Source organism: Micropterus dolomieu, linkage group LG11 (genome assembly GCF_021292245.1).
Source record: "Micropterus dolomieu isolate WLL.071019.BEF.003 ecotype Adirondacks linkage group LG11, ASM2129224v1, whole genome shotgun sequence".
In the NCBI taxonomy this organism is placed as follows: domain Eukaryota; kingdom Metazoa; phylum Chordata; class Actinopteri; order Centrarchiformes; family Centrarchidae; genus Micropterus; species Micropterus dolomieu.
This window is the reverse complement of record NC_060160.1, coordinates 17270380-17286260: the sequence shown is the minus strand read 5'-3', so window position 1 is coordinate 17286260 and position 15881 is coordinate 17270380. Positions and strand designations below refer to the sequence as shown.

Here is a 15881-nt window from a genome sequence, read left to right as displayed (position 1 = left end):
AAACTATACAGAATTGTTCCACAGCAAAAGTAGGCGATTGAAGAAAACTTTTTTTTGGACTGTAGCTGCACAGACTTGTAAGAAAGTGTCCAATAATAAACAAGCAATTCCCAAAAGGCATGGAGAAACTTTCTGGGCATTGGCATTTCATTGTTGTAGCCACAAAGCTGTCCCTGAATTGAATGTGTGAGATAAGTGCTTTGGAGCACAAACAAACTGAAACAAAAGAACATGAGGTGGAGATTGTTTCAGTAAGTAAGAGAGGGGGAGGAAGCACTTCTGGCGTCCAAGGGCATCATAAACCCCAGCATGTGTCTGCACAACAATGCCAACAGGGGCGCAAATTCTCCACACACTGGGAATCGATTTCACACAGAGAGTGGAGGACTTGGAAAGAGGCGTATCGGAGAAACACTGAAATACTGCATCTTGTGTTATTGGATTTGGAGCCCATTTTTCAGATTTTTTTTTGCCCAGCATCTGCAAGCTGGGGGATCCAGTCAAGTGGAGCGTCCAAGAGCCAGACTGAGAACCTGTGGCCAAGGAAAAGAGAGGAGAGAGGAAAAGAGATTGTTTTGGGTTTTACTTTAGAGTAAAAATCATGTCACAATGAGTGCTTGAAAATAATAAGAAAAAAAACTTTATTTAGAATGGAATAAAAATATGTGCACAAACTTCATAATAAGCTATTGTGTTATACTTTTTTTTACAGGAAAACAGTAAAAGTGCTTGAAAATACAAATAACACTTCAAGCGGTCCACATTCAAGCGTATTGTGTCAGGAGTAAATAGCTGTGAATCAGTGTGTGAGACAAACCTTTCCCACATTTGTTTCTCTCATACATACTTTATTGTGAACAACAAATGGAGACGTCACTGAGAGGTTGAAAAAGGAACAGCAGCATTAGTCTACAAATATCTGTGACCATCAGAGGCAGTGAATAAATGCTCAAAATAGTGTCTTAAAAATACATTTTTCGTGAGTCATTTCAGATATTTTTGTTCGGGGTTAAATGAGAAGTTAAGATTTATTTTAATCTGTCTTTTTTATGTTTCTAAAAACAGCTGTAGACATGCGTGCTTATTTTAGACTGATTATTTTCCAGTGACTTGATTTTGAGAGGCAAATAGTACTTGAGAGAGAAACTTGTTTTAGATCAATAAAGCTCACTTGAAAATATTACACACTTTAAAGTCAAAGGATCACCTGGGAGTGTAACAGGAGTATCATAGTTGTACAACTGATGCCATAAAATATAACAAATACCACTTAGTTGTCTCAATAAACATAAACAAGTATATAGAGTACCAAGAGTAGCAAGTAAACAAGTATGGAGATATTACAGGAGGATAATTGAAAACCATATTTCACTGAATATTTTAGAGATGCAATACATGATGTAGAATACCGTGAAGATTTTTGTTTTAGGGAACTTGTCTTTATGAAGGCTGTAATGAATTTCACGTCTTCTGCTCCCCACTGCTGACTACATCCAATTTTTTCCCTTTATAAATTAAATTCAGAGCATGTGATAGTAGTGACACGCCCCCTAGTGTTTCATGTCTGCCAGGCTCCTGGAGTTTGATAACCTTGCTCAGCGTCCGGGAGCATCACTGAAGGAATGTGAATGTGGATTTGGATGTCCTCCTCTTATTGCTAATTATTGATGCAGCCTCAAGGGTCTCTCGCATGTTGATCAGGGCTCATCCCCGGTCTCTTCTGATCTCTGTCCACTCGGACCTACAATGATAAGCACCGGGAGTGTTTCGGAGAGTGGAGACGAGCCTTGCATTCGGTTGGAGCCCCTGAAAAGCACACACTTGCCGGGGAAGACGGCACCAGGCGGTGTCTTAATGGGCAGCAGCCCCAAAGTAACAGCCAACGGGTTGCACGACATAGAGGACCGGATTCTGAGGATCACCGGCTACTACGGCTACAACCCGGGATACTCCAGTCATAGAAGTGAGTGAAAAGAAAATAAAGTATGCTGGTGGGATCATCAGTGGATGCGACAATGTTACGCGTGTCTTTGCCAGGTCATCCTAGAAACAAAAAAAAAGGATTTGATGCGGTGCCAGAGGCGTGTGGAAGAAATACAGTGCACGAATCTTGTATCCTTGCAAATTAGTTTTCATTTTAATCGGGCTGTTGCAAAATCCGTTATTGTAAACTCAGGTGTTTTGACCGGGTTTAAATTATGGCTATTATAGAGCAGCATTATGTCAGTCACTGCAAATATCAGCTGGATGCTGGCTGATGCGCTGGCCCATCCATTTCTGAGACACAGCATTAGAGAGAGAGAGAGAGAGAGAGAGAGAGAGAGAGAGAGACAAATGCAACACTACCAGGCTCTGTAATTACACAGCAATGATGAATGCACAAATTAAGCTGCTGTTTTCAAATTCAATTTCAAAGTTAATTGTTTAACTGTAGCCTATAATGCTCTCCAGATCAAACACTTATGTTGTGAAACTCAACAAACGACCACATGGTAGCCTCCTATTGAATTCTGTAATGTTTGATTGAAAAAATCAGTCCTGCAAATAAATACAGCAACTTTTTCTGTGATGCATGTTGAACATTGCCAGCTATATCCTGTTATGCTTGACATATAGCAGTGCCCCAATGTGTTTAGCTCCTCTATAATTTTCATTTGTCAACTTGGTTTTTATTGGTAGAGCAATACTCAGAATGTTGCTGACAGGGAGACAATAGCTGGGATAGGAGGAGAGAGCTGATGGTGCACTTTGTATGGGGATGATCTTTAAAATCTTGCCCTCCAGTTCTATTAAAGTATATTGCTAGTGCGAGTGGGTTTATAACAATGGGAAAGAACTGCAATGCTCTGTACATGGCCAATCAGTGGTTTTACAATGTCTTTATGGTAATAAAGCAAAGTGTACAGAGTAGAATTTCACAAGGTTTGTAGCATTAGCTTAGTCACAGGTTCTCACCTCTGTTACATAATTGGCCTGTTCAATGTATTATGTCATCATTCTTTATTAAAGGTGAGGATGAACTGCTTTTCTTTAATAAATCCCCAAAATGTAATTGGTCATCTACCTGTAAGCCTCTTGTGTTTCAGATGCTGGCACACTTCACGCCTCAAATGAATTGGACTTGTCACGTAAGCTCCCCAACTTCTCCCTCTGGCTGTTTTAACATAAAAACTCAACTACAAATTCATGACTTACTGTAGAGATACACATCTGGAAGAGAGATGTAATCCCAATGTAATGACATTCCTTCCCAAATCTACTATTCAGCCCCCTTGTGACATAATACTCTGACAAACATGTTTCAAGTCTCAAAGGACATGTACGCATGCAGATTGGGCCTCATTCAATCAACAACAGTTCCTGCTGAGGCTCTCTTAGATTAGCTGAGAGTACCTCAATGGATTTTTAGACAGAAGCTGAGGAAAAGGAAATGGGCCTGTCTCTCATTAACTACCTCCTGTTTATTAGGGGTGTCAGTTGCAGTAGATTAACCAGGAATTCAATCACACACTTTCATTTGAGAATATATCTACTCATCCAGATAAATCTATTGAAAGAATACCTGATTAACGAGGAGCACCCAAAAGTTTAAATTGAGAACAGATTGAACATCTTTAGCAGCTCAAGCGCCTCTGAAACAACAGAGTTACTATGTAACAAACACAAGAATTTTGCCTCTGGTATTGAAAGTGATAACTAAGCAAATTCAGACTAATATCATTATCTGTGTGTATTTTTTGTCAAATATAGAAGTCAGTTGAAACTCACAGCCACAATAGATGGAATAGAGGAAGTATGAATCATTTTAGTATTGTTACTACAAATATTTGCTTGTTTCACTGATGCTTTAATGGCATGACCCACGATGTGAATGTCAACATCCACTAACACGAAGGGCTGATCATGAGATAATAGTGTTTTCTATAGTGCTGCAACAATTATTCATCTATTCATAAATAAATTGATAAACCAAAAAAAATCCAACTGTTTCGAGCAAAAATGCCATAAAATGAATTAGTTCCAGCTTTTCAAATGTAAATTTTCTGTGAAGCATTTCTTTGAAATATATAATAATGATAGTGATACTGAATATCTTTGGTGTTTTGAACTGTTGGAACAGTTAACAATTAATTAAGAGTATAATTGGCAGACTGAAAATAATCGTTAGTTGCAGCCCTCGCTTTCAGTATACAGACCTCTGTCTGTCCCATCTCATTGCCCACTGTAAACTGTAGCAGATGAAATTGAAAGATGGGGTGGCGTCTCTGAGTTAATTTCAGGAATGAGGAGCAGGTGTGGATTGCAATAGCATCCATACCAAGCTTATAAAAGCCAGTGTATCTGCGAACAGAGGGGTTATTTGACTTGAGAGACATTTCCCATCTCTCTGATAAAATATGCCATCTGTAGCCCTGTGTTTCTCCATCTATCCATCAACTGATCATTGTGCATGCCAGAGCCAACAGAAGGTATTCCTCAGGGCGGCATACTTGTCACCATATTTCCTGCTTGCACAGCTATTAAACATGCTGGTGCTGTTACTGTGAAGAAGTCTGACTAAAATATTTGTGTGCACACCCGTCTTCCTCTCATTTGATCACTCTTAGAAATGAGAACGTGAAAAGTCGCTTTTCCTTTAAACGCTGCTTGCTGCCTGAAAGGGTCACATTGATTTACTTTGTTTTGTTTACACATTTGTAAACTTTGACTTGAGAATCACACGTCCCTCAATCTGTTGAGTATCGTTTTCCATACAGGGTAAGACAAAGGAGCACGTACATAGAACAGTAGGCGCATCCTGCCAAGCCTATGGGGTAATGATATATTTAGTAAGATTCTATTGCCAGTTTATTATTGCCACTTGCCATCTGTTTTGAATTAGAAGATGCCTTTGAGGGGGATTGTGGACTACATTTGGTGACACTGACTAGGCTGTAATACATACAGTACGGCTATGACATAATAGCATATGTACAGTGATAAGATTGTTAAAGCAAGATGGTAATCCCATTCTATCCATAAAAGGTTCAATATTTCCTATGCATCACTATGTAGATAATAGCACAACTACAAGAAACATTTAAATGAAACCCTACTTGATTCCTGCTGGAGCAGACAACAATGCTGTGTGCAATAAATGCTTCCCTCAGTATCTCCCGGAAAACCATCATAATAATTTGCTGTGTATCTTGGTATCTTGTTTTGAGTAGCTAATTTTGAGAAGGGCAAGTCTGTTGTGCTGGCACACTGCCCGCTGGGTAAATAGGTATAGTGCAGGAGAAATGACAGGTACTTGTAGTGGCAGTCCCGCTCAGCACTGTGCCTGTGTTGTTCACAGCAGGCATCGCAGCAAGACGACAGCGTGCACACAGAGGAGAATTATGAAGGAAGGGCGTGAAAAGTAACCATTTATCACAATGGGGTGTGTTTTTATGTGGTAGCTGCTGTACAGAAAAGGATAGACATACAAAGAAAACAGACATGCAGTTGAATCCATTCATGTTTGTGCTGATTGGTAATTCACTTTGCATCTTTGAAACCATTTACATCCACCGTTAACAGCAGGTGAATTTTCACTTTCTGCCTCAAACATTGCCTCAAACATTCTGTACTTGCATGCACTTATTTTGGACAGTCCCGTTCCCATGCCTGTTTACTCAGTGCTATTTATAACTAGCCCAGCATCGAATGGGATATGAGCTCCGCCTGAACGACTCCAGGAGTGCTGTTAGTTTCACATGCTCCTGGGAATGAACAAAAACACCCTGCAAGTAATGGGTGCAATATTTCTCCACAGGAACTGCTGACCTGGACTAATGCCACTGTGGTATTGGTCATATGTTGTACCACTGTATATCAGGAGACTAAATATTTGGGCCGGTCCCAGCAATTCGCTTCACAGTTGAGATTTTTTTCCTGCGTGGAATTCTTTGTAATCCAAAAGTAAAATTGCATAATAGAAGGGCACAATGTGTGAAAGGTTTGTAATGGCCTTTCTGTGATTCTGAGCACACCAGCAGCCCAACACTGCCCTCATGTGGTTTGTATCAACAACCATAAACTGACCTACCACATCCCCCAGTGAAAAGCCAGACAGTAAACAGAAGTACTTCATCTAATCACTACTCCTTGTTTAAAACAGCATGAAAAGACTAATCCATTTTTACACCACCGCTCATTGTGTATGCAAAAGTGAAGATGGTTGTTAGATTCTAAAACAAATAGTATTTCATGTATTAATTGTATTGCATACTGTGTAATTTTACATCCGCTATGTCTCCAGGGCTCCAGGGCCAAGTTAAGGGGGTATTTCACCCAAACCACTGTATCCACTTCCACATGGTGTTATTCATCCATTCAGATTCTTTCATTTCACATTTTATCTGCACCAGCTTTGGGATGTCTGTCCCTGAGATTTCTGCTGCAACCCCAAATCAACAGCTGTGACAGGAATTACATTTTTGGTGATCAAAGCATTAAATGAAAAATGTGATTTGACGAACTCAATAATACATATGACTTGTGTTGGCTGAATTATCAACTGCAACTGCACTGGGGCTCCAGACACTTAGGGGCCCCAAAAGCTCTACATTGAGCGTCTGTCAACTCTTTTTATGGTAATTTGATTAATTGCTAAGTTGTTGAAACATTTGCACCTCTAAAGTAGACCTAAGTATCATTTAAGACAGATCCTATATTATTACCTTTTCATGTGATGTAGAGAAGCCCTGTGTCAAAATCTAGTTTTGAGACCTTTATTATTTTAGTTTATATTGTGCTTGAAGTTGTATTTAATCACACTACAACAAAGCCATGTTCTTTCCAATGATTTCCCTGATACTAGGGGTAATCCACAGACCTCACAGTTTTCACCATGACTACTTTCTTCAAATCAAATAGGCCTTATGAAAACTGTCAACAGTGATGCGTGTGAATTATCCCACACTGTTTCTGAAAGTCACATTGCTGGTGACCTTTACAAATGCATCTTTTCGGAACTATATCAAAACCTCACCAAATCAATGAAATAATATGCCTAATAATGCACCCCTAAGGATACGTGAGGACCAGGTGAATTTGAGCAAAATAGTCTTATTAATAGGAACATCTGTCCTTATTGTTTGCCCCTGTCGATTCACCTGTATTGCAATCCATCATCTTCACCACCAGGTGTCCTCATCTTCTAATGTTCTAACTACACTGAGGAGAGTTTAGGATGTGTCTAAGGAGTGGAAACACATCTAAGGATCAGCATTTGATTCGTGGTCTGTCTAATCCTCACTACAGCTAAAATCAGCTGCAGACAACAATAATGCCCCAGCCCCTCATCTCCCATCAGCGTTCTTTGCTCCTGGTCCTCACCGAGATGTGATGAGTAACAGAGAGAGGCTCAAGACAAAGGAGCTTGCATCATAAAGTGAGGCACACTGGTTAATCTAAATGACAAAGTGCCTGAATCAGTTGAGTGGGTTGCTGCACAGGAGGCCCACCGTTGCTATAGAGGTAAAGAGAGAGGATGCTGTGTTATTTTGCGCTTTGATCTGGGATGTGATGGTACCATTGTGTTATATACACTCAGTTTCCTGTTTATTAGTTACACCTAGCTATGTTATATGAGATCATGATGTTTGGGGGGGGGGGGGGGGTTCAAACCGTTTCAGAGAGGTATAGATGCAACTTTATGATCAGATTGCAGCTGTAGTTTGTGGTGCTGTTGAATTCTAGTGTTAGAAGAAAATATCTTCTGGTCTTTTTAGCTGCGGATGTGAATAAAAACAAACAACATACAAGTAAACACATACAAGTAAATTTGTGAGCTTGTATGAACTCGTGGCATCTTGAGTTAAAGTTACCTATATCTAAAAATACACAAGGAAGGAACAGTCACTTTGAGTCCTTGGTCTAATATTTGAAAGTGAACTGTAGCCTCCTGAAGCGTCGGTACTCCAGGTATTTCTCTTAATCTGATAGCGATTAGCATCCTGGGCTCTGCTGACTGGATCGTTTTTGTGTCTAGCTGTTGGCTCCAGACATCAGCAGGGCTATTTTTAAGTTTAACCCTCCTTGTCTTAGGGGATCCATACCCCCAGCTCATCCTCTGCTTACACCTGATAAAACATTTGTCTCAGCCATTCTTACATCACACACTTAAAGCACAAACATTGTAATCAAGCCTCATTCTCTCAACTTCACTTAAGGCTTTTCCATTAGTGTTGCACCAGTTCTGTCACACTGTGTGACCATGTGCCATTGTCCTAAAAAATGACTACAGCTGATTTTTCAAAGTGCCCCTTCAATATTGAATTCTGCATTCAAACAAATATATTACCAATGTGTTTCTGGAATGTGGCCCTGCATTTTCCCCCCTCCCTTGTAACAAACAGCCAAACAATAACTGTGCTGTCTCTCACAGCCTGAAGAATGCTCAGAGATGTGCTCTGATCTGCTATGCGCTCAGTAGCAGCGCCAGAACTTTGGCTGATGAGCACTGGAGAGACAGACAGCAAGTGAGGGGCTCAGGGTGATACTGATATAATGACAGAGATCCTGGAGCAAACATGACTGCAAAATACCACTCATTTAGTATTCTTAACAGACCAATTTAGACAAAGTGTTAGTCCACTTTCTGTGTCACATGTATACTTTGAGTGTTTTCTCTTTCTCAGGTCATAGTGCTACTGTTCCTGGCTTGGCTAGTATTGATTTTACTGGTGAGAGGGTAAGCATGAAATTGCATAGGTTATATTAAGATTATATTACAGGCTGCAACTCCTCATGTGTCTGACCGCATACATTAGACACTGATATGTCGTTGATGTAGAGGCCCAAGCAATATTTAGATCCATTAAATCCTCAGGTATATAAACCACAGCTAGAGATAGAATGGCCTGAGGGCTTTCCTTGAGATGGAAACTCCTGACCACAGTCCCGAAGGTGACTCACATGGCCCAGGCAGACCCCCCTCAGGTCCACACTGGCTGCGTATGAGGGGGTTTCCCTTGACTGTGCAACAGTGATGGGAAAAAAGTATTAAAATTTTTATCATCAAATTGTAAATATTGAATATAAAAACACTCCATTAACACTAAATGTCCATGTTTTTTACTTTTAAAAAGTGAAGAAGCACCACTCAAAAGTGCTTACAGGAAGTATGATGGTTTAAAGTAATGAAGCGTAGCATTTCTTAATGCAGGGCACTGAAGTTGCATCTGCTGATTGGCATTCATGCTTCACAATCACTGGCTGATTAACTGCTGTATCATAACAATATCCATGCGGGTGTATGGCAGTGCTTACTGATATGCTCATGCCAACACTGTTTGGTGCTGCAGCTTGCTTAACATCACACATATGTGCTACTTTTTTTTACATTATTGATTGACCTAAGATTTGTATGCCATGTATGTTTATTCAGACGGGATCAGTTCTCGCAGCAGTATCCCTGTTGCAAATTCTTCAAGAGCTCATAAATCAGAGCCTTTTCCTCCAAATCTAGCTGTGTAACCATTTGTTATTGTCACATACTGGAGAAATTATTTGATGTTAGTTCTATGAGAATTAATTAGCTCTAAGCCAACATATACTGAGTCCATAGGTTTAGCCACATATCCGTAAAACAACAACATTTGAAAAGTTTTTGACATAGTAATTATAATTGTAATGTTTTGGTCTAACTACAGTTGGCTAGTTTAAAGTCTAGCAATGCATCATATCTTCCAAATTTAGTGGAGCTTTTGCACATACAGTCATCTTATGCCCAGTCATCAGATGGATTTGGTGGGATAACTGGTACCATATGTCCCTCTGAAATGTAAAGTCTCACACAATGAAAATAGTCCAGTTATGTACAGACATCTAAAATTTTACTTAAATACTTATACAGTATTTGCTATGGAGAAGGTGAACTTGCAGGGTTAAAGAAAGTGTTGCTATGTCCAATGGAAAAGCAACATATGATCAGACTGAGGAATTACAAACAGAGATTGCGTTCACCTGATTTTTGTAGTTACCATAAGAGACATGTCCATGTCAGTAAGAGATAACTAGAGTGATAAAGATCTACAGGATCCACTCCTGATTTAAAATGGCAAATTTTAAAACAAAATTAAAATTAGAGATAGGTGTAAGCCACAATATAAACATGAGAAGTACTTTGAAATGTATTCCTTTGACATTGTTTGTATTGCTGTCTCCTTTATGGCGTCCTTGGAAGATGGAAATATCATTTGGTTAGAATATCATAGTAGTGATGTGTAAATGTGTAATAGTGGTGTGAGTACAATGTGGGCTTCCCCAATACCTCTAAGAGCAATAGGAGTACTTTAGTGGATGACAGAAATGACATGTATAGGACTGGCATGTCTTTCTGATAGCTGTGTCTTTTTTGTAGCTGAACTGATTAATGCTGCAGCAATGAAAGCAACAGCGCTCTACTAATAATCTGACTCTCAAGTAGTGAAGAGCAGGAGATGTGCCAAGAAGACATAGAGGCATTAGAAGACAGAGGACAAGAATATATATAGGGAGGAAGGGGTGAGAAGAGCCTGGTCAGGTAGAAAAGAGAGGGGAGGAGGAAGGAGAAAATGAGGGGGCAGCAGCTAACGCAGCATAATTTGCCCAGGCTGCTTGGTTACCTTCCAAACAAAGCTGCTGATTTGTGGAGCAAAAGAAGAGGAGGGGAAAAGCGAGAGAGACAGAGAGAAAAGGGGAGGGAGAGGATGGAAAGAGATGAGGGGAGTGATTGCGCCATGCCACACATACTTGAAGCTCAGTCTCCCTTGGAGACAGTGGCAACTCTGGATCACGGCATGACAGTGAAACAGTAGAGTCTCCACTTCACTGCACTTCCACTGAGCTATCTCCACTGAGCTGTGTTACTATCCCGACAGACAGAGAGAGAGCACCAGTAACAGAGGGCTGGCCTGAAGAGGAACGGAGAGTCAGGACTGGAGTGCTGGGAAGAAGACAAAAGAGTTGACAGAGATCTGGAAAGAGGGGGGGCGGGGGGACCATCAAGAGCGTAAAAGAAGAAGCGGAGGAGTCAGGAATCTGAGGATGCTCAGAGCTAGCAGGAGGAGCTGCTGAGCGTGCAGCAGACCGGGCACACTTACACAGTCAGACACACAGACATAAACTCACTTCCCAGGGAAGGAACGTGTGTTGTGCCCCCAGTGGAGGATGAAGAAGCACTCAGCCCGAGTGGCTCCTCTCAGCTCGTACAGCACTCAGGTCCTGACCTGCCCCATCTCTGAAGGTAAACTGAAAGAACCACAGAAGCCCAATAAATCATTTATATGAAACTGTGTTTGTATGTGGTAGCATTAATTGAGTTATTGGCAGCATTAGCTGAGATAGCTAAGCTGCTTAAAACTATAGAGTACTTTTATATTATTTGTATATTTTTTCTTTTACAGGTGAAGGCATATGATTTCCTATAAGGCATCATATGCACTGAGGTGTCATATAGAGTTTACAGGTATTCATATGAAATACAGATAGTGTGGTTGTGGATGTGTTCTACTTCTACATGTGGTATCAGAAATTAAAATCTAAGAAAAATCGGCAACTGAATAGAGCTACTTTCACCAGGACTTTTTTCCTCTGGATGGTGTAAAAAAACGTCATTTCAGTTTTCTGCCTACAGATTTTGAGAAGGTAAATGTGTTGACATGAAGTGTAGTTATAGCAGCAGCATATGTTTTGCTGTTTTTTAGCCGCCATGTGTAGCAACTAGAATTGGTGTAAAAAGAAAAAAGGAAAAAGAAACAGGCAAAAACCAGCTGCTTTCGCATCTGTTCATTCTGTTCACCTCTCCTCCCTTCATCTAACTCAACATTTGTACTATTCAGCATCTTCCTCCATAAATGCCTAAATCCTTACACCTTTTAACTTTTTTAACAGAGATTACAGGGTGATACTGCTAATAACCTTTTAATTGGCATCATCCTAACCATGTCACATCTTCAGACCTAATCTAGATAAAGACATAATGCTGTTTGACCTGTAGTAAGAACGCCTCACGCTGCACATGTGACTATGAGTTTGATAATGGATTCAGTTGGGGCCCATCTATCAATGTCACTGGCATGCAACGTCAGTGGTGTGAATAAAACCAGCAGCATACTGCGTCACACAGAGTGGACAAGCTCTGTTAATGGGTGCCAGTAGTGAGTGATCCCATGCAGCACTGTGATTTCTGTAATGAAATCGCACAATGTTAACACTTTCACTTACTCCTTTTTCTAGCCGTAGTGAGCAATCAACTAGCCCATGTATGAATATAAACATTTTTTTCAAAAGTTAAGTGTAGTATTAGTGAGCATTATAGCAAACATATAGCTTTAAAAAAACACACTGTTTATGTATTTATCCATACTTTTATGTGATGGCATTTTAACTACAATCTGAATGAGCGTCTCAAATGATTTCTGACAGCTAGTTCACTTTAATAACACTTTACTACTACTCTGTAATTTGAACAGTTTTCAAAATAAGTACACTTGACTGAAATTAACTTCAAATACAATTTTTCTTCTTTAGTTAGTATTTCACTGCAATACTGTGCTGACAGTCTGTGTATGTCAGGGATTATTGCTGCCTTTGCAATTTTTTATCAGCAATGTTAGTCAGCAATAACACTGCTTCTTATGAGAATACAATTTTGGCCACAGGAGCTGTTTTTATGAGGCAGGGGAATAGTGGGGTTATAATATTACTGCATCTTGGCACCTGATAAGCCAGTAGTGGCTTCTTACCTCAGGACAGAAAAGCCCGTATCCAAGACAAAAAGTTTTAGGTTTTGTCAGTGGTATGAAACGCGAACCATCTTGCTTGGCAGATGAGGAGAAGCAGACATACAGGAAAAAATAATAAAAGAACCGCTTCTCTCTTGCAGCAATATCAGATCTCAGTTTGCCAGTTAGCTAACCACCAGGCTCATTATGTTGATTAAGAATCCTTGCTGTGACAGAATGTAATTAGACCAAATCCTTCGATGATCCTGCAGAAAAGAAACGGTGTAGAACATATATACATACTGTAGCTCTGCTCCCAGCCGGGATATACTGTAAGGTAAAACATTTTATGTGAGAGTGTTTATCTGAGATCTCTGTTGAGGTCATAGTCATAGTCTGTAATGAACTAAACTATAAAGAAAGAAGAAAGAGTTCGACTTAATTAGTGGGAGTCATCATCGGTTTTTACAGAGGTTTTCATTATCACTTACAGTTTGAGGGGTTTTTGCTTCAAACACTGTACTATAAGAGGGGGGGTTTAATTCTGCAATGTGGACAGACTCAAGGCCAGTGCTGCACTGATGCAGTACAGGAGAGTAACTAATAACATTTACTCAAGTACTCATGTACAGTTTTTAGTATTTCCATTCTATACTTCTACTTAACGACATTTCCGCGAGAAATATTGTACTTTTTACACCACCACATTTCTCTGAAAATTATAGTAATACACGTTTCCCTTCTAAACTTATCATATAGTTTTATATAAATAACTGTTCAAGACCCAAAGAGGTAGAATATTTTCACAAAAAGCAAAGATTAGACAAAAGTCCCACACATGAATATAAATGTGTATAGCAGCAGTTTTGTTTTCCCTCTCTCCACTGACACTAATCTTCTGATGACCCCTCAGATTTACCACTGGACTTAACTGCCTAACCGTAAATAAAATAGTTAAAACAAGCTCCAACATGACCAGTTACAACAGTTAAACACTATTTATGCACTGATACATCAGTATTACCAACCTATCACTGGGGCTAATTATCTGCAGAAGGTATATTCCTGCTTTTGATACTTTTAAGTACATTTTCCTGATAATACTTATGTACTTAACTTAATTAAGATGTTTACTTGCAATGGGGTATTTTCCCATTGGGGTGTTTATTCATTTATTTATATTTATTTATTTATTTCAAGCAAAATAGTGTGACAACAGAAAAGATACACAATAATAATAACTTATACACTTATGCTTGAAATGGAGTGGGAAGAAGTAAAACTTAATTAATTTGTGTTAATACTTCAGACTACTTCATCCACCACTGCACTTTTATGTGTTACTTTGTATTCAACCACTCTATCTCAGGTATAACACTTATAGCCATTACTTACCATTAATACACTCACTAGGTGCCAGCAATGATCTCATGTATTCATTAAGCTTATAAATTGAGTTTGGCCCTACTTAAAAGACACTTACTTTGTGTTGAAAAGTCTGGTGGCATGTTTTTCACACTCTGTTTACTGGACATAGACACATCAAAACAAAAATAGCATCTTACCACTCTAAACACATAACATAGACAACTGCTACCAATATTCTCACCACACATTACTTATTTGATCAAACAGTTTGTGCTCCATGCCCTGGTTTTTTTGGGTTTGTTCCTGCTGTGGTCTCTTTGCAGATAACAAACAAAAGACTATCAGATGCAATAATGAGCACCCCTGAGATGCCCTGCTACAGTAGAGGGGAGACACTACGGGTACGAGTTCCAGTGCTTGCAGGATTCAGTGTCTGTAGCCATGGTGGAAATGGCAGAGCTTCACGTGCTGAGCAAGCAAAGAGAACACGGCCAGCAAACATCCAGCACATGTCATCTTTTATTCCTGCCCTAGTGTAAATTGATCACACTGTTGAAAGTTAAAGAACGGATCTGAGCTCTCTCCGGAAATGCTCACACACACAGCACTTAACATATTACACAGCACAGTCAAGGTCCAGAAGCAATCCTGCAGTCCACTAAGGCACTGGGCCAGATCAACCATGCGTCACTGGCATACAGGGTTACAAATAAGTCCTTTCCTTCATTCTTTCCTTCGTTCTTTCCTATCTATCTATCTCTCTATCTTGTTGCAATAAACATTTTCATAGCAGGAATGTACCAATAGGCAAAACACTGGCTGCCAAGGTTGACATGACTTTCTTGTGGAATGTCATGTGGTTAGGTTCACTTTTGCTTTCTGCGCATCAGGTTTCTGTGCACACCTGACTACAATGACTACAGTACGTGCTGCATCACGAGGTGACAAAGCTATTTATGACATGCTCAACCACAATGCTAACCCAACATTTTTAACAAAGCCTTGCCATCTGTATTAGTGTCTTTACAGCAAGAAATACAAACTGGTAGTGAACACTGAGGGCGATTGATCAATAAATGCCCATGTGCTGGACCCCAGCCAGGGAGACACAAGCTACATTGTATGTATATGCAGTAATACAAAGCATGCATAATATGAATAAAAGTTTGGCTATGAGGCTGTACTTATGCACAGGAGTGTTCCATAGGGCTTGAGCTAAATGCTAATGTCAGCATACTAACATGGTCACAACACTAACATACTGATGTTACATTGAGCAGGTATAATGTTTGCCATGTTCCCCCCATAGCTTAGCAGCATGCTAACACTTTCTAATTAGCACAAAATACAAACTACAGCTGTGACTGATATCATTAGTTTCCAGGTAATTGGTATATAATTATTGGACACATTTAAAATTTGATCATCAATGTTCTTTCATAGAGATATTATACTCAAAACCTCAAATGTGAATCTCTTGCCCCAAAGTCATTGGGCTTCATCCTCTTGACAACATGGGTATCTCTACCAAATTTCATGTCAATCCATCTAGTGGTTGTCAAGAGGTTTAACTAAAAGACACCTCTGGCATGGCTAGCATGGCTAAAAGATTGAGATCTTGTAATTGAACTCTAAATAAAGGTACACTATAAGTTTATTTTTATATTTGAGGCTTTCTGTTCTCATTAGCCTTTGAACAGGAAGTGGAGCCCACATGTATAGATGCTGCAATGCATTTTCTTTCTTTTATTGTCCCCCCCCCCCCCCCCTCCCCCCCCC

General features: G+C 39.8%; 1 protein-coding gene across 3 annotated transcripts in view; it reads left to right on the top strand.

Moving 5' to 3' along the window:
- The first annotated feature begins 1609 nt into the window (after positions 1–1609).
- The window catches only part of slc35f4 (solute carrier family 35 member F4), a 17731-nt gene continuing 3459 nt past the window's right edge, over positions 1610–15881 (top strand). Inside the window, exons 1-3 of one of the 3 annotated variants that reach the window (XM_046063055.1) lie at positions 1914–1963; positions 3087–3128; positions 10890–11254. In XM_046063055.1, coding sequence (XP_045919011.1) covers positions 11179–11254 — 76 coding nt within the window. In that variant the 5' untranslated portion in view covers positions 1914–1963; positions 3087–3128; positions 10890–11178. Of the gene's footprint in view, positions 1964–3086; positions 3129–10889; positions 11255–13984; positions 15856–15881 lie in introns of those variants that run through there. The other 2 variants (XM_046063054.1, XM_046063056.1) reach the window with 2 other exon arrangements.